The 18814-nt window shown below is 39.4% G+C and overlaps 3 protein-coding genes across 3 annotated transcripts; 1 reads left to right on the forward strand and 2 right to left on the reverse strand.

Moving 5' to 3' along the window:
- Positions 1–797: 797 nt before the first annotated feature.
- On the reverse strand, positions 798–4345 carry LOC119497981 (DET1- and DDB1-associated protein 1-like). Its single transcript, XM_037786454.1, has 5 exons — positions 3996–4345; positions 3657–3737; positions 3172–3223; positions 2781–2842; positions 798–2667 (listed from the first exon to the last, which is right to left on the reverse strand). Exons 1-5 carry the CDS (start codon positions 4002–4004, stop codon positions 2563–2565), a joined length of 309 nt encoding a protein of 102 aa, XP_037642382.1. The 5' UTR covers positions 4005–4345; the 3' UTR covers positions 798–2562.
- A 1844-nt stretch (positions 4346–6189) lies between these two features.
- Positions 6190–8424, reverse strand: mrpl34 (mitochondrial ribosomal protein L34). Its single transcript, XM_037786452.1, has 2 exons — positions 8269–8424; positions 6190–6853 (listed from the first exon to the last, which is right to left on the reverse strand). The coding sequence occupies exons 1-2, from the start codon at positions 8322–8324 to the stop codon at positions 6535–6537; spliced, it is 375 nt and encodes a 124-aa protein (XP_037642380.1). The 5' UTR covers positions 8325–8424; the 3' UTR covers positions 6190–6534.
- Positions 8425–9541: 1117 nt separating this feature from the next.
- On the forward strand, positions 9542–17995 carry LOC119497969 (protein ABHD8-like). Its single transcript, XM_037786431.1, has 5 exons — positions 9542–10507; positions 13680–14506; positions 14604–14774; positions 14929–15145; positions 15765–17995. Exons 2-5 carry the CDS (start codon positions 13689–13691, stop codon positions 15963–15965), a joined length of 1407 nt encoding a protein of 468 aa, XP_037642359.1. The 5' UTR covers positions 9542–10507; positions 13680–13688; the 3' UTR covers positions 15966–17995.
- Positions 17996–18814: the final 819 nt, after the last annotated feature.

Raw genomic sequence — 18814 nt, forward strand, 5'->3', positions numbered from 1 at the left:
TTAGTAAACATTAATTATTGAAAAGTAAAATACCTATTAACTAAGTTTAATTAACTATTAATTTACCATTTATAAATGATGATTATTATAAAGTGTTACCAACACTTGATTATCTAGCTTCCATGTAAAATATGTACAGTTAAGTGTAAACTCCTTGAACGGGACTCGAGTGACATTTACTTAAAATACTGCATGACTGCCTGGTTTTTAACAACACCAACAGATTATGCTGATGTGAAAGATCTTTTTACCAAAAACCTGGACCCGATCATCACAGGACATGAACAGCAGCTTCCCATCACAGGTTCGTTTCTCATCCTGATGCCTGTTATTGAATGCATGTCGCGTCATGTGCATGCATCACGTGTCCATCACGTCTTTTTTCAGTTTGAAGCACTTTTCGAAAGCCATCGTATTCTCCCGCAATAGGTCAGATTATACTCACTGTGACCGTAAAAAAATATTCTATTTTTCTTAGCTTTGATTTTCTATGAATTATTTTACTACATAAATTAGTGAATGTACTTCTATGATGCAAATAAATCACACTTGAATAAACGTCCATCATGAGATAAAGCATTGGCTGATTTTGTTAACGGTAAAAAATGTGTATGTAAACTCGATTTATAAGGAAAATGATAACACTGAGAACAGATCATAAACACTCTATGAAGGACATCTTTGACAGAAGATCATTTTCAATTAAATTTCTGCTACGGCATGTCCTCAAACACATTCAATTTATGATCTAAGGAGTCAGTCAGTTCCACCCAAAAAACGTTGCTGTTAACGATGAGTTATACTGTTTGTCATAGTGTATTCTTTATAAGAACAAGATCTGAAATTGACAACAATACATTTATACAATAAACTCAAAGCAAAGCATTTAACAATAAACACATTCCAAACGTAATCAGGTGATGGAATAGAAACCATACGACAAAAGTAGAACTATTACACTCTTCTATGAAGAATGTCTTAACTTAGAAACTTAGTGAGTATTCTACTTACATACGCAGCCAAACTGCACATATACTCTGTAATCTTTGAACAGCAATATGTAACAAAAGTAAAAATGTACATTAATAGACTCAACTGTCAGTCGTGCCAAACATTATTGAAAATGTGGCCAATGCAATTTGCAGCAGATTACTCTTTACAGATGCGCAAAAAGTGAAGTTTCTAAAAGGTGCAAAGGAAATTAAGCAAAATGCTTGTTTGTGTTGACTAAACTCTGGCTTGTATCCCTCCGACATACAGGAACAAATTGGCTAAACAAAAATTAAGTTACAATATGGCTAACGTGGGGAAGACAAAATCAGAGCGAGTCGTCTTGTTACCTGATAAAAGGGGTTCAGAGCAATCACAATACACATACTGTACAAATATACAAGACTTACGATGAGCTTCACTGACTTTATGAGCAGCGAACAGACTGTTTATTTAGCCCTGCTGTCAAAAGCTTGTAAATCCAAACACACATTTCCTCAGTGTCGCTCAAATGAGCAACCCATTTAAGCAGTGTGAACAGCACATTTAGAACAAGGATTGACAGCAGTACAGCTAAATTGTAAATGTGTAGTCATCCATAAAATTACTGTGCTAACTTTGCAATTACAAAGATACACGCGCTGCTTATAAAGTTGTGATCTCAAACTGCTGAGCATTGAACTTAGAATATGGCTACACAATCTGCAGGTCATACTGTACAAAAACAGTTTGCATCCTCTAGTATGACTGTATTGGCTTGAATGCATCTTTATAGACACGCGAATATCCATTCAACTCAACACAGTGCTTCATTTCTTCACCTGAAACAACAACAATGTAAACCAAGGGGTGTACTCTAAGACATAGTGAAAACACACTCGCTTCCATTTAAGGCAACAAATCATTATTCATCAGGAGAAAACAGAAGAACGTTTCTTTCAGCATTCTCTGTCTTTTTCTGCAACCGTCCATAACAAACCCTGAATAGATGATTAAATCTAAGCAACAAACACAATGCTGTTTTCCTGTAATGACAGTAATCATATAAAGGATGAGCTAAAATAACCTTTTATGGACCACTGTCATTATGCAATTCAAAACTAAAAAAATCCTAATGGAGTAGGAGCCTCAAAAGATGGCATGACACTTAACCAATTAAAACATGCATATCTCAGACATGGTATGAAGAACTACAGCTGTAAAAGCCTTAAATAACTGTGTGGGCATGAGTGAAGGAAAACCAGACGGGGCGAGGAATAAGGAGGTAGATGTATGTTATTTTCAAACTACAAAAGACTGAAATCTGAGGCAGAGGTCTCTTGGAAGAAAAGAAAATACAGGGTCAAAGTAGTAAATGCATTGAGGAAAAACGTTTTTGGTTAAGGAGGAGATCTGAAGTCGAATGCAAACATAATGTCATGCCGGCTGTGGTCTGAAATGTGTCGATCCTTGTATGCTTCAGTGCCGAGGAAGGCCTGGGTTTGCAACCATATATTCTGCATCTGTGTGTACAATTTGTTTGTTTGTGTAGGTCAGTCTCTGCTGGGTGTGCATCAACAACAACACAGCCATTCACGAATCCTCATTCAGCTCCCGACTGTCTGTTCTGGCTATTTTCCGTGGAGGCGCCGTGTTCTCTCCCTCTCCTGGATCCTGCTCTCGCTTCTTTGCTGAATTCTGACAAAGAAAGAAAGAAAGAAAAACATTTAACAAACAACAAAACAGAGGCTGTCATAAACAGTACAATTAGCGCCAAGTTTCTCCTAGATGGCATCTTTAAAAACCTTTACCTTTTTGTCCCACTGTTGGTGAAGATATCGCAATAGGATGTTTGTCTTCTCTGTGACTATGACTAAGGAGAGACAACACAGACACTGATTATATCATGAGAGAGACACACAGTTAAAAAGGTACAGAAAAGTAGTTGTTCCCATAGAGAGTATTAACTTAATAAACAAGTTGAGTAATGACTACACTGTCATCCTGGAACTGGAGGCGATTTCCTCTAATGGAAACCTGAAATTGAGATCATTACTAAGCATTGAAAGTTGTGATTTGTGCTTGAGGGGTAGGCTCTTTCCTACAACTATAATACTGTAGTTCATCCACTTTGATGGAAAGTGAGCTCTACTGTAGTACCCCCTGCTCTGTAAGCATTTGCAAAGAGATCATCGCACTTACTCTGCTCTGATGGATATTCCCGGGTTGGAAGATACACAGATGGTCGACGGTTCTGAAACAATATTGAGATCCATGTCAGAGAAAAAAGTAGTACTATCATGTGACAAAATGTCTTGTCATTCAAAGACCTGAATCACAATGACAACATGATTTCATACGACACGATAATACTTTATTGTCAAACAGGTCTGAAATTTGTTTTGCATCACAGCAGCTCCATTTGCAACATCACAAAAAGGACAAACAAGAAACAAGGATACGTACATTTAAACATTACAATCACAGAAGATATTCAGGGCCCTTCAACGTACACTTGATCTGGGATTAGGCTCCACATTTAGTTTTAGGATTGACTGGTGTACTAAAGAGTGCTTCAGTCTAACCTTATTAAATCGTGGAAGCCTGTATTTGATGGTAACAATTCATATTCACTGTTCAAAACATGGTTGGGGTCAGCAATGTTGTACACAAATAAGGTGACTTACTGATGCTTTGCATACAGAGTCTGCATGGAACCTGCTGAAGTTGTTTTTGTTGTAGACAGGTAGTCCCTTCAGGAAATCTGACTGTGAGGGCAGAACAGAAACATGTGAACAAACACACTTCCGGGTGGTAAGGCACCATAAGCCATATATAACAAGGTGACAGACAACAACAACACCTACCTTACATTCAACTACACCACGTGAGAGTCACGTGGTATTAAGTGACAGTAACCTACGTCCTACTAGCCACCACGTCACGTTAAGCAGCATTTAACACAACTATTTAACACCTATACATAAACAATGAACGCTAAACAAAGCACCAGGTGTGTCTCCTACCTTCTCCATGCCTGTCCTCGCCTCGCTGTTCGTTGGTTAACTAGCTAGCTGTGAGTGGAGACGAGCAGATGCTTCTGTTTGAGCCTTAGCTCGCTAGCTAGCTTACTAAGCCTTGTTGTCTTTGTCGTAGCCAAGAAGCCGGTTTGTTTACCCTGTTCAACAGCTTCTTACGACCAGTATAAAACACAAACTACGCGTGACATCGATGTGATCGCATCACGCCACTTCTATCTGCTGGAAACTCCCACTCATTTAAAGGTAAATACTCCAAAAGACTGAAATTGAGACGTTCTTTAGAAGCTAACCTGCTACTAGTTCACAACTCCATTTTTGTTGTTCGTCTCATCAGGGGGGCGGTTCCCTTTCTGGGATTTAACGCACCTCATTGGCTGAGCGGTGGTAGATGCGTGACGACAGAGGAAAAGCAATGCGCTGATTGGCTAGAAAGTGATTATGTAACAGACCTGTCTTCCAATTCGAGGGTGGCTGTGGCATGAAGCTCTGATGAAAACAAGACTTTCTAAGCAGCATGTCTTCATCCATGAACATTAGGATTCAAGATTCAAGACAGTTATTGTCATTGTGTAGTACAACGAAATTAGATTGTGACAATCCCATAGATACCTAATGAAAAGATGATACAATAAAAAAAAGAGATACTGCAATATAAATATACAAAATATAAAAGATAATACAATATAAAATACAATATGTATATTGATGAGATGACAGCTTTGCTAGATTATTGCCCAAAGTGTCTGTCAGATAATTATATAATTATTGCACAGAGTGATCAGCATATGTTAGTGTCTGAGGGTCATTAAGGACACGACACACCCCCACAACAGCCTGTTCTCCCTCCTGCCCTCTGGTAGAAGATACAGGACCCCCAGGACTCACACCAGCAGATTGAGGAACAGTTTTTTCCCCCAGGCCACCAGACTTTTAAATCTATAATTAATTTGACACATTCTTACACAAAAATATTTCTTATACTGTATATACTGTATATATTCTTAATACATATGTTCTTAATATGCCCTTGTATAAAGTATTTCCTTTTATAATTGTAATGTAAATGTAAATGTAATATAATTTATTATTTAATGGAGCTTCCCAGCGAAAAGTATTTCACACGTTTGTACCTGTACAACCGGCGTGACAATAAACATCTTGAATCTTGAATCTTGAATGTTATTGTACATATCCGTAACAGTAGATTTACATTATCGATTTATGTATCTCTCAGCTGTTGTTGCTGTTCGCAGTTATGAGTTGAGTGTTGGGAAAAAATGCCGATTTTATAAAAGAAGCTGAATCTATATTCTGTTACTGTAATGCTATTTTTCACATCAAATGTTTTCAGAAACATCTTGTAGTGTACTGTTTAGCTGTAAAATGAGAAAGTTTGCTCTGGCTGGTGGGCGGTGCTTGGTATTTCCTCAACTGATCTCAACATGGCTGCTGGGTCACAAACTTTCTCATTGTACAGCCAAACAGTACACTACAAGATGTTTCTGAAAACATTTGATGCGAGAAATAGGCATTACAGTAACAGAATATTGATTGACCGTTTGATCAGAGTTTGTGAGTGATTGACAGCTGCCTCCGTTGAATGAACAGCCAATAGGAACCATCTCTCTGAAATGACCTGTGATTGGCCAAAGTCTCCCGTCACGGGCTAGATTTTTTTAAAGCCTGAAAACAGAGCCATGAGGAGGTGAAGAAGTCTAGTTTTCTCTCAAAACACTTGAATTACAATATGCTGAAAGGTTATTATGGATTTTTTGCTCAATGATGCCCAAAACATTGAGCCTACTGCAGGTTTAATGCCTCATTTATCAAACAGTCTGATTTTTCGTTGTCACAACTTCTGATTTTAGACAATCTTTTGGCTTGAAAATGAAAGGCCACTTCTGGAATTCATCCTGCCTGATGTAAGAGAGACTACAAGGACCCGCTCTCTGAAAGTAATAATTACCCCAAGCTCCTAACCCTCTCTCTTCATACTGGCTTCAGTTGAATAAACCTACAAATTCGTAACAAACAGTAGATGGCAGCAAACTTTGTCTCTCGAGGCAACAAAGCACAAACCCATAGTCCACAAACTATATTTGGGAGGCACTATATTGTTCTGATCAGAAATGCAAATACTGTATATGTAAATTCTTTAGAACAACTAAGATGACACGGATCTTTTAAGACACATTTCGTCTTTTAATCAAATAACTTCACACAAGTAAAACAAATCCATACATCTGATAACATTTAATGATTATGAACAAAACTTTATGGATCAGAAATACCTTGGTAAAACTACCAGGCTTCTTTTCAATAAAGGCCAGTGCACCTCGTTTGTCAAAGGCCAGTTTTCATCCTCCCACTCATTATTAATGCAGGGAAGCCAAACCCAACCCACACCCAGTATCGCCAGTTAACCCCAATACACAAGGTCTTTGCTGAGCACCCTGAGCAAGGCAGCATTTCTGAACCAATGTCTGATTTCTGAAAGTCTTGCAGGTTTTCCCAACACGGTCCTTCAGTGTGAGAGTGATTTCCGTCCCTTCAACATACGCCGTAGAAGCACCTCGATGCCGCCTACTGAGCTGATCCTCTTGATCCAGCCGTGGGTCCTCTTGCGTTTGATGTTCTTGGGCTGATACTCTGTGCCTCTCTTCTTGGTCCGTACCTGCTGGTATTGCCACGGGAGCTGTTGGAACACTCCTGAACCCTCAGCTTGTGAAGAAAGTGGCCCACATCTGGAAACCTGAAGTCCTGCAGCTGCTCTAGGTGCAATCCAGTTGCTGAATAATCTAAGGTGAGGGTTGCCAGTTACTGCAAGGTTCCCAGCAGGGATGCTGTTGACAGATCACAGAGGTTAAGAGATGTTATAAAACACATTTCATTCTTTATTATCAACATTCTGCCACAAATACAAGCTATAATACATTTATGGTGCTGCTACTTATGTGTGGAGTAGTCTCATGCCTTGGTGTCTACCATCAACAGAATGATGAGATGTACGTACAGATTGAGAACACATGCTACGTTAATTCCAAATAGTAATACTGTAACAATTACAGCACATACTGCCAACAGTTGTAAATCAATACCCTTTTTCATGATATGTTGATATGAACTCATTAGCTATCATTAAGCTATAATTGAATTAGTCACCACCTAACTAAATACCGTTTCTAAATCAGTAACGTCAGCAGGGAATGAAATTAGCACCTGCCACCTGCCAAATACAGGGTAAATTTTGGCTGTGGCAGGTGAAAATTTCAGGTCACCTGCCACCATGGCACAGGTTTTCCTTATATTAAGAAATATTATTTTTAAAAAGCAATTCTAAAGCCTAAATTAAATATTATAACACTTCATTTTACAGCTCCGCAAATTCCACTGTATTAGGTGATAATTAGCAAGTAACCTATTTGAAATTTCTTTGGAATTACAGCCAAATTACCCCAATATTTACCTCAATTTATCCAAAATTATTGCATTATAAACATTATTTAATAGTTATATTCCGCTATTTCTCAATAACTGGTAATTAATTTTAATGCATTTCCAGGAAAAAGAATACAAAGTTAATTGATCTGCTTTATTTACATGTCTGCTGATAAATAGATAATAATAAGCAAATAACTTCTTTGAAAGTTCTTAATTTTTTTTCTTATTAGACAATAAGTCACACAATGTTGATCAGAAGTGTCTTCTGTTAGTTTTCCACCTCCGATGAAGAGCAGCCTCTTCTGAAGCCTAAGGGCCCTATTTTAACCATTAAATACTATTTTAGCATATAATCATTAAATAATGTTTATACTAAAGTAATTTCTGATACATGTTGAGGTAAATATTGGGGTAATTTGGCAGTAATTCCAAAGAAATTTCAAATAGGTTACTTGCTAATTATCACATAATTACCATGAGATTTGCAGACCTGTAAAATGAAGTGTTACCAGATATAGTCATGCATTAAGGTTACATGATATATTCCATAATTCTGCAGTCTGGTACCTCTGACTCACTGTTTACTATTTTGAAACCTAGATTTTAGAAGTGGCAGACAAAACAAATCTAGTTGTTGGTAGACATGTCCAGTGGCCTGCAGCAGTGTCAGATGGGGAGAAAGGTTAATTTCACACCCTGAACGTCAGGTAGCCCACTAACGTGATTAACTAGCCACGCTGCTAACGCTACCTAGCTTTGCATCGTAAACAAACACTTTGCTGTTTGTCTAAACATGAAAGTACGTGAACTCTGTTACCTGGTGAAAGTGGTTATTCCACGCAGTCGGGAGAAAGACGAGCGTATAATATTCATCTTTAGATATTAATACAATAAGACACACATGAGGACAGTGAATGTCACACAGTGTCTGCGAACCTGCGAATATGACGCAACCTGATTGGTTCAGACTCATCAGCCAATTGAAAAACTTGTTGTTGGAGCAGCTGTGCTTTGATGCCCTGAGTAGCGTTTTTCAGGTTGAACTCTCAGGCGGTTTACTTGATTGCTCGACACACCACCATGTTTCACCAATGATTGGTTTATTGGTAATGATAACTGATCTAACTTTTGGTTTGAGATTAGTGTCTGCCAGACGGGAGATACTAAACTACATAAGCAATGGGATTTGTATACATCCTGAGAGGACTTGCTGCCTGAAACGCTTTACTCAGGGTATAAAATACACTAATGAAATCATACAGTTTTTGAGTTATTTACTCATTTAGAAAAAAATCTTTTTTAATAATGTAACGATTATCTATTTATTAATTTATTTATTTATTTTGCACAATTTAAGACTATACAACATTGCAAAGAAATTAATAATATACAGTGCAGGAAGAGGCAAAGAACCCACTGGGCTTATCTGAAGCCTCCACCCAGAGATAAGATTAATATAAAGAAATAATATGACTACATAATAGTAATAATATGACTACATAATAGTAATGATAGATTCACAATACTCCACTATAAGATGCAATCATCACAAATCAGTGCAGCATAAAACTTAACTTGTAATGAGTCTCACTCAAATAATGTCAAAAATAAAAACATTTAGTGCACCACTGCTACCAAAGCACCCCAAAATTACACTTTCAAAGGTTTTTCTAGTAAATATCTTTCAAGTATGTACCATTTACAGCCTAACCTTACAGTAACAGTAATGTAAACCAGAACCAGTTTAAAGCGTTGTATTTCACATGATTGTACTTGTATAACCGGTTTGACAATAAACATATTGAATCTTGAATCCTCACCCCACCCACTACACCCAGGAGTTTCATTCACACACATGCATTTCCAAGAGAGGAAATAGAAGAAGGGAAAAAATATTATTAATAAAATAGAATAATTAGATAAAATAACTAAATAGGCATTTTTTCATTTACTTGTTGCTGATTTCTTCAGTGATAATCAAGGTGTCAATATGCTCTAAAAAAAGGAAGCTCTTTAGTGAACCTCGCAGGGAGAACATAATCCTCTCAAGTTTAACACACTGCAGTATCTATATAGTAATTGATTTTTGTCCCATTTTATTTAAACACCAATGCTTGCAATGCATAAACATAAAGCAGTCCTATATTGTTATTTACATCGGCTACCAAACAATAACAGAAAGTACTATAGTTGTCGGCTCACTGGCTCTCCGCCCCATAAACGTCACAGCTGGCAATTCCGTGACAGGCACCGGGCTGTCCCCGGTACCGGAGTACCAACAAGTGTTGATGTGAGTTCAAGGGTAACAGCGGGACACATCAGCAGCATCACATCTTCATCCAATTGGTTCAAACTCTTAAAGGTCATTTCTCTCTTTATCAGTGACGCAGCAGCTGCTACCATGACAACGATTCCAGATGTGCAGTTTAAATGATGATGCAGGTGTGGAATACTGAAACATGTGATCACACCTGGATTGTGATGTGTTGTTCACCTATTTAGATAATTATCTGGACTATTTATCATTTCTGTCACATCTCCCTGACCGCACGCACGCGCACGCACGCCTTTTTGCTATCCTTGTCAGCCTTGGCAACAAGGAAACAAGCTTCTCCCATTGGCCTCCTCTTCAGTGTTCATCTGGCTTCTATTCGTCCTCCTCGCTGCCACTCAGGAGGGAAACATACCCGGAGACTGCTGTTGCTGCTGCGGATAAGAGAGCAGCAGGGCTGGGTAGGGTCTGGTCTGGTCTGGTCCAGAGTGCGCAGTGGATGCTGAGGGAGGGAGAAAAAAACAAAAAACATTGTTATGAGTATCTTATTGACATGCATTTTCCACACTTTTATGGATGCATGCTTTATCATCAACTCAAGCCCCTGCGTGTTTTGTGATATTGCAGTCTGATGAGGCCAATAAGAGGCGTTTACTGTTTTGCAGCATCTCTAGCGTATAGACAAATTGTTGCACCAAATGCAACCTTTTCTCCTTTCAGGTTCGTCAGCCCTCATCTTTCAGTGCAGATTTCTAATCGCCCTTAATCATTAGTAATTCTGCAGGTAAGGAACCTTTTTTTAATTGCATTATGTTGTTTAATTAGCTGATGTTTATTGTGCAACATATAAACACAATGACTGCATGCATTTGTTTTCTATGACAGAGCAAAAACAATACATCTATCAATAATATGCATGCAGCATTTATGGCCCTAAGCACCAGACTGCTACTGGATTTTTTGTCTTTTTTTATTTGTGATGCGACGCTAGTAATTGGGCCTAAATGCCATTAGTTCTAAATTTGTATTATGGATTATTATGGAGCATACTTCTTCTGTTTATGGCTTGTTATTTTGGAGTCATAGGCTTAGAACCAGCTAAGCTATAGGACATTTGTGCATGAGCAGAAAGTAGGTGATAATGTTCTATTTTGTTTTTGCAAATATATGTATTTCATGTGCAGATATATCAAGTCAGACTGCGTAGCCTACTGTATGGTGTGTAGTGGAAATTGAGCAGCACACTGTGTACCAGATGTGTGTTACTGTAAGACTTGGCAGACATATCAACCTACATATTCTGCAATGCAGACACAAAAAAAACACACGGATGAGTAACCTTTAGCCTGTTTGACTGGAGGGTTTGTGGTTGGTCTGGTTGGTCCACTTTCCTCCCCCTCAGCCAGATTCAGATCCTGGTTGACCGTGATGAAGGATAGTATAGGTCAGAAAGAGAATCCCTGATTTAAATGGCTGTTGGGCAATACTGATGTAGATAGTTAATGAGGTGTAGTGGCACCTCTGTGCATGCCAGGGTCATCCAAAGTCCTAAACATGGTTATGTGACATACGTACTGCTATGTTGTCAAAATGTTCACCATTATCCTCAGTGGACACTATACCACTTGTAGCAGATGTGGCATGACTGATTCATAATAAAATAACAGAATGGCTTCAAAATTGAAGAACCATCACAAATAGATATATAGAGAGATGTCTGTATGGATGGATGGATGATGTAAGGACACACTGCAGAATTGATTCTTCGATACTCCGTTTGGATATTTGTGGAAAGGCAGGCATCTCAGTCAACATCCATTTGGCTCCAGGGTGTAAGTGGATATCACTTGATGCTCTGACCTTCAGACCATCCTGCCACCAACAACAACACCACACGCGCACAGACACATGCACTTGAACCATCCTGTGCAGATATTGTTATGTATACCAGCTCCATTTTCCCCTCACTGTAGTGCCAGACCTCTGCAGAACCACGCATTAAAGCAGCAGTGGTTAGAACTGGAGCTAATATGATTTAAAAAAAGTTATTTTTAGAAAACGGTCACTATATCCTGACAGTAGTGCATGAGACAGGTAATCTGAAAAATATCTCATGCCTCTGTGTCCTCCGGTGCTCCTAATGACATCTGCAAGAATTCACAGACCGGAGGAAAACAACCAATCAGAGCTGAGCTGGAGCCTGCCGTCTCTGAGCAGCTGTCAATCACTCGCCAACTCCGATCAAACGGTCAAACTAGACAGCACTGATCAAATATGAATCAATATTCTGTTACTGTAATGCCTATTTCTTGCCTCAAATGTTTTCAGAAACATCTTGTAGTGTACTGTTTAGCTGTAAAATGAGTGTGACCCGGCATCCATGTTGTGATCAGTTGAGGAAATGCCAAGCACCGCCCACCAGCTGAAGCAAACTCTCATTTTACAGCTAAACAGTACACTAGAAGATGTTTCTGAAAACATTTGAGGCGAGAAATAGGCATTAAAGATAGAATATTGATTCATATTTGATCAGCGCTGCCTAGTTTGACCGTTTGATCCATTGAATGAACAGCCAACAGGAACGCTCTCTCTCTGAAATGACCTGTGATCGGTCAAAGTCCCATGTCACAGGCTTGATTTTTGAAATTTTTGTCCAATGATACCAAAAACATTCTGCCTACTGCAGGTTTAAATAATCTGTAATTAATTTACCCTAACCTTTATTTTAACCAAGAAACTATTACAAATGTATTGTTTATTATTTATTACAGTGATGGTGTTTGAATAGAGGATACATGTAGAATAAGTATCTGCACCTGAAGGGGATTAGAAGTAATGAGATGTGATTTGTTTCAATATATATACACTTCATACGACTTTAATTTGGAGAAAACCTTAACTAACAAAAACATACATCAATGATAAAGAAAATGAAAATGAATATCCACAAGTCATCCTATTAAAGGGAATTTATAATTATCCATTCATTTTATTTTGTCTCTCAGCAACATCTCAAGATGCCTAGATGTTATACATATTCATTATTTTAAGTAGGATTGAAGCCATGACTACACATCATATGCTGTGAGTAATAATGTGAAATCTGCCCTGTAGGCAGTAATGTGCAGTAACTGTGCTGTTTCACTCTGTTTAACCAGGAAACAATAAATAGATGTGACTGTTCCCACTCTGTTTCCTAGAGATAACCAGCCTGTGTGCTTATGAAAAGTGAGGACGACTGATGCTTTATTTGCACAAGGAAAACAAAGATAGTTTACCCCTCATCTTCATTACAATCAGTGGATAACTGCTATCATATGACACATACTGTCCACAGGCATGTACGGTCATGCCATATGACTGGTGTTTTCTATTTATGTATATCCTGGTTCTGACCATGTGAAAAAGGGGTTATTTATAGCAAACGTCTAGGTCAGCATGTGAATGTCACTGACATTGAAACTGTAATACAGCACAAGTATTGGAATCCGTGAACGTTGAGCTGCTTTGTCACCCAGGTGAGTGTGATCGTTGAGCTTTACAAAGGCAGTTGGAGCTGCTCTTATACACTGGCTATGGTGTTTTGAATTTGCACAGCAGTTTGGAGCCTGTTAAACTGCAAGCGTCTTCTCTTTCGGTGTGTTTCATTTCTCTCGACGCTGGCTGTGTGGCTTGCTGATGAAAGGATAAAGGAGACCGTTTCATTGCAACTGCGTTGCTAGGAAACAGCTTGGGTTCAATTTGATAGGAACCAAGCTGCGAACCAATTTCCTTCCTGTTGAGCTGTTGACATTTGCGAATGCTGCGACAGGAAATAAACCTGAAAACATTTATGATGTTCATGTTTGAGGAAAAAAACAAGTTGTGAAAAGCTAGATAGAGGCGTCACGAACATTGTCTATTTTTGTCTGAGCATCTGAGTGATGATCTGCTTTGTTGTGATGTTGTTAATGCAGGGAAGCACCATGCTGACCAGTATCACTGAAGGGATACTGTGCTGCCTGACTGGGAAGGCTGCCAGTCTGGTCTTGCCCCTGGAGACATCAGAACCCTCTGATGGTTTTGAGTTTGTGGAGGTGAAACCTGGGAGAGTCCTGCGAGTGCGGCACATCATCCCGGAGCGTCAGCCCGTAGTAACGGAAGAGCAAGTTGCAGGCAAGGAGAAGACGGATGGCGATGATGAGGACGGCTCTCCTGAGGATTATAACAACAGCAGCGCCGGCAGCAGCGTCCACTGCAAGAGGAAGATCACAGTCTACCGCAACGGCCAGCTGGTGATCGAGAACCTCGGCGATGTTCTGCACTCTGAGATCCTGCAGTGTCAGGACGGGGATCTGGAGCCTTGCAGCACCGTAGAGGTAGAGCTGGCAGACTACAAAGAGATGCCCTCTTCTCCAGACCCCAACCCTGCTCCTCCTCCGGTTCCTCCACCCCATGGGGAACAGAAACCCGCTCCACCTCCTCGCCGCCGCCGTCGCAAGCCCAAGCGCACGGTGCAAATCGACTCGAAGAGGGTGATCTCAAGCTGCAAAGGGACGCACTCGGACGTGGCCCTGTTCTTTGTGCACGGTGTGGGAGGTTCTCTGGACATTTGGGGCAGCCAACTGGACTTCTTCTCTCGGCTGGGCTACGAGGTCATTGCGCCCGACCTGGCGGGGCATGGAGCCAGCACTGCCCCGCAGATTGCAGCTGCTTATACCTTTTATGCTCTTGCAGAGGACCTTCGTGCCATCTTTAAGAGATATGCTCGTAAACGCAACATCCTCATTGGACACTCATATGGGTGAGGATTTGTGACATGCATCTATCATCTATTTATCTAGTAGTGATCAGCATGCTGTTTTTAACATGCTGTAACCATCTCATTATATCTCTTCCAGAGTATCATTTTGCACCTTCCTGGCCCACGAATATCCTGATCTGGTCCATAAGGTGGTGATGATCAATGGAGGGGGTCCCACAGCTCTGGAGCCCAGCCTGTGCTCCATCTTCCAGCTGCCATCTTGTGTCCTGCACTGTCTGTCGCCCTGTCTGGCCTGGAGCTTTCTCAAGTAAGATCTGCATTTGCAAGGTGCCAAAATTGACACCAGAGACAGTGTCATACCACAGCATCCTCTTTCGTTGCTGACAAGCCTTGCTTGTTGATGTCAAAACATTTGGAAAATTACATAGAAAAACCTTCCTCTCTCTTTTTCTAACCTTCAGAGCTGGATTTGCCCGTCAGGGTGCCAAAGAAAAGCAGCTGTTGAAGCAGGGCAATGCCTTCAACGTGTCTCCGTTTGTCCTGCGAGCCATGATGAGTGGCCAGTACTGGCCTGAGGGGGATGAGGTCTACCATGCCGAGCTCACTGTGCCCATCCTCCTGGTTCACGGCATGTGTGACAAGTTCGTGCCCATGGATGAGGACCAGCGCATGGCGGAGGTAAAGTACACCTTCATGAGTGATTTATCAGAAAGTGGGACAGGGCCGTAAAGTGTGTGGGGGGCCAATGGCCCCTTGACCCCCCTACTTGCGGCACCCATGTTCAAGGTACTATATATATACTGTCAAAGTATCAAAACGCTCAATCCACGGAGAAATACACACTGCCCGTGTTCAGAAACTTGAACTTGGACTTTCGTAAGGTTGTGATGTCACAACTATACAGTCACCAGTAGAAGTGCCGCTAAACTCTGTGTAGTTGACACACACAGTGAGTCCCCAACTGCAGTGAAGCGGTGAAGACAGCAACAGCGCAGATGCAAAAGAGTGGAAAACGCTGACCAATCAGAGTAGACTGGGCTTTTTTGGGAGGGGGGGTTAAAGAGACAGGCGCTAAAACGGAGCGTTTCAGACAGAGGGTGAATACAGGTATATTCAGATGGACAGTATGAGAAAAATAATGTGTTTTTTGAACAATAATATATGTAAACATGTTCTAGTAGAAACCCAAAATACAAGTATGAACCTGAAAATGAGCATGATATGTCTCCTTTAATATGAAATGCGTTGTAGTATTACCGATTTTAATGTTCTGCATTCCTTTTGGCTCCCTCTCTAGATCCTTCTGTTTGCGTTCCTGAAAGTCATCGAAGAGGGAAGTCACATGGTCATGATGGAGTGCCCCGACACCGTCAACACCCTCCTCCACGAGTTCTTTCTATGGGAGCCGGACATGTCCAGAAAAAACAGCAGCAAGACAGACACAGCACTCAGTGACTCTCTCCACACAGTGAAAATCAATAAGCCTGTGGACAAATAACCAACGAGGAGACTAGTTTTATAAGCAGAAGGCCTTTTGTGGCATGTGTTCTTAAGGCTGCTCCTAGGCTGAGAGCTGTTATAAACAGGGCCAAATCTTAAGGATGCGGACGGCCACTGGTGCTCCAAGATAAAGCAGGACTTAGGCATGGCGCCGACCAGAGAACGATGGAACGAACATAGAGATGAGGGGAATGGATGCAAATACGCACAGTCAGTTTCTGCTTTGCTTTTTGATACCAGTTTGTGCTCCATCGCGTCATGTTTGCAAAACGACACCTGGAGTACTGTGCCCATTCGTGATTTGTCTGTGAAATGTATCCGGCGAAGAACTGACTACAACAACATGCAACAAGCATTAAATCCATGAAATGGTGTGTGAATTCCCTCACTTTAAATATTCTGTAAAGTACTGCAGAGCTTCTGTTATACCTTTACAAAGTGGTTATTAATCTTGCACCTGCTTTTAGTAGGCAACTGGCAAAATGATATGTAGCGAATTGAGGAATTACATGTCTGATTTGCCAGTATGATGGGGAAGGACAGCTTATAAAAAAACTCAAGTGTTGATAATAACAGTTTATTATCAAATACTGACCGGATAGTATTGGGACATGGGTTAAAGATATTAAATATATACCGATGTACGTGCAAAATGTAACTAATAAGTGCACCAAAAGCATACATAAATGATTACATCATGCCATAACCACATCCATACAATGTGCAGTGTGCGCCATCTCAAACATGAAGACTCACAATCACAGCTATTGTCAATAAAATTGGCTCATCTATTTCCAAACTACAGCAATATATTTTCCATATATTGAACTCTAATATAAAATCCAAAAAGTTATATGTGCGTCCATGTTAAGTGCAATGTAACCAACTCATCAATTCATAGTTGCATGAAATTTAAGTAATATTCAGCAAGAGATTTACATGAGCTGGTTGCAAAGACAGATGTAAACAAACATGGATGCTAAAGGGTTCTCCTCCTTTATTGCAATAGTATATAATATCCTAAGGATACAAAGTACCGAGGCCCTGCATGAGTTCAGAATATGAAAGAGGGTTGTGTCAGACAGTTGCAATATATTCTCATATTGAAAAATTCCCTGTGCACTTCTCTCTAATCAAATGAGTGTTCCTTTTAATGTGTAAGTATTATTGTTGCCTTTATTTTGAAATAACAGCTACTGCCATATAGAATATTGTGGTTGTATTGACCGCTTTAAGCTGCTGAGTGTGTTCTCTTACTACTCTCAAGTCTATCATATTTATATATTATATAGTGTCAGATAGAAAGAATGAGCTAAACATTATGCTCACTGAAAGACATTCATTCACGGGTGCTGCTTTGTCTCATAGTGGGACAGTAAGGAGCGAGTAAAAAGCACAGTCTAATATGCTCCCTGACAGTGCATATCCGTTGACTGGATACTCTTTTGAGAAGCAAACAGTGGATTTTGGTGGATTTGAGAGTGGGAGTCCAAAGCTTAAAATCAAATATGAGTCAGCCAAAGGACAAAGTCCCCTAAAAAGTGGAACATTTGTACTGACCATGCTGGTCTGTTATATATGCATTTTGACAGGATGCTGATGCAACATGACTGGTCTTATGCAACTGATACAAAATAGAGAGAAACAGAGTGGACATAAACTGACTAGACACTGACATCTCAAAAACACTATATATTCTCTATGGACTTTCCAAAAACCAACAAGTGCTGCTGATGCAATGTACCATATGTCTCCTTTGGTCAGTAAAACTGTATGGACAACAGGGTGCACATGTACTTCCTCTTATGCTAAAAGTGTGCATATACAAATTGTCAGTGCTCATGTGTGCTATATCTTTTTGTGGTTAACAAGATGTGTTAATGTTATTGTTGCATTTATTCACGGGAATCATAATATATGCACTGCCTAAATGTAGATGCATATAACATTATAGCCTATCGAAACAGTTGAATTCAGTGTATGAATGTGCCTTTCCTGGCATGAAATAAAACCGATGTTCACAGTCTACGGGTGATTTCACTTGTTTGTTTGTTTGTTTGTTTGCAGTAATAGTCTGTTTTCCTTCATTCAGTGTTGATAACAGCATCACCGTAATTACATGAACGCAATTTACACACAAAAAATGTAGGAATTTAAAAAAAAAAGAGATAAAAAAGTAGGTAGATGAGATTATTACCTCATTGTGATCATTTCATAAGGCCTGAAACTGTTGGTGTAAGTGTTATGGTTTGAGGCAGGATACAACCACATTAATATTTTAAGATTATCAAACTATTTTAAATAAATGCCATTTATTTGCCTAATTTAATCAATTCCCCCCAAAAATCCACATGGACGTTGTTATCTCTATTGTCATTTCAATTTTGTCTGTCAGTGCCAGAGATAGGCTACAAAATTGTAAATGGTTAACTGATTACCTTGTGATCAGTAAGAAATAGATGGTTGAGTTGAAGCATCACTAAAACATTAATATGTTTGAAACAACCAAAGCTCAATTCTGAATAGCCTGGACATCTTTTTGTTGGACCATGTAATTTTCTTAATATTAGAAGATCTTTCTTCCCATATATAATTTAAAACCAAAGTGCAGCAACATAGACAATTTATTGGTTAATTTAAGTTATTATTTACAGTCGTTATAAAAAGATTTAAACTAGTGTTTTAATCATTTTTTTTAAAAAATATATATTCTATATTTAGACCATATATTGGTTAATTTAAGTTCATATTTACAGTCATTACAAAAAGATTTAAACTAGTGTTTCAATCACTTTAATTTAAATTTTTTAAATATATATTCTATTTCTAGACAATATATTGGTTAAT

This window comes from Sebastes umbrosus, chromosome 12, assembly GCF_015220745.1.
Source record: "Sebastes umbrosus isolate fSebUmb1 chromosome 12, fSebUmb1.pri, whole genome shotgun sequence".
Taxonomy (NCBI): Eukaryota; Metazoa; Chordata; class Actinopteri; order Perciformes; family Sebastidae; genus Sebastes; species Sebastes umbrosus.

What these genes read in the sequence shown, in the direction of transcription:
- LOC119497981 (XM_037786454.1), bottom strand. An exon ending in ACTCTGTATGCAAAGCATCA is followed by an intron (nt 3,224 to 3,656) that starts GTAAGTCACCTT and finishes ATATTGTTTCAG; the next exon opens with AACCGTCGACCATCTGTGTA. An exon ending in ACCAACAGTGGGACAAAAAG is followed by an intron (nt 2,668 to 2,780) that starts GTAAAGGTTTTT and finishes TTTCTTTGTCAG; the next exon opens with AATTCAGCAAAGAAGCGAGA.
- mrpl34 (XM_037786452.1), bottom strand. Translation starts at nt 8,324, where the DNA reads ATGAATATTATACGCTCGTCTTTCTCCCGACTGCGTGGAATAACCACT. An exon ending in GGAATAACCACTTTCACCAG is followed by an intron (nt 6,854 to 8,268) that starts GTAACAGAGTTC and finishes ATCTGTCAACAG; the next exon opens with CATCCCTGCTGGGAACCTTG.
- LOC119497969 (XM_037786431.1), top strand. Translation starts at nt 13,689, where the DNA reads ATGCTGACCAGTATCACTGAAGGGATACTGTGCTGCCTGACTGGGAAG. An exon ending in CTCATTGGACACTCATATGG is followed by an intron (nt 14,507 to 14,603) that starts GTGAGGATTTGT and finishes TATCTCTTCCAG; the next exon opens with AGTATCATTTTGCACCTTCC. An exon ending in AGGACCAGCGCATGGCGGAG is followed by an intron (nt 15,146 to 15,764) that starts GTAAAGTACACC and finishes CTCCCTCTCTAG; the next exon opens with ATCCTTCTGTTTGCGTTCCT.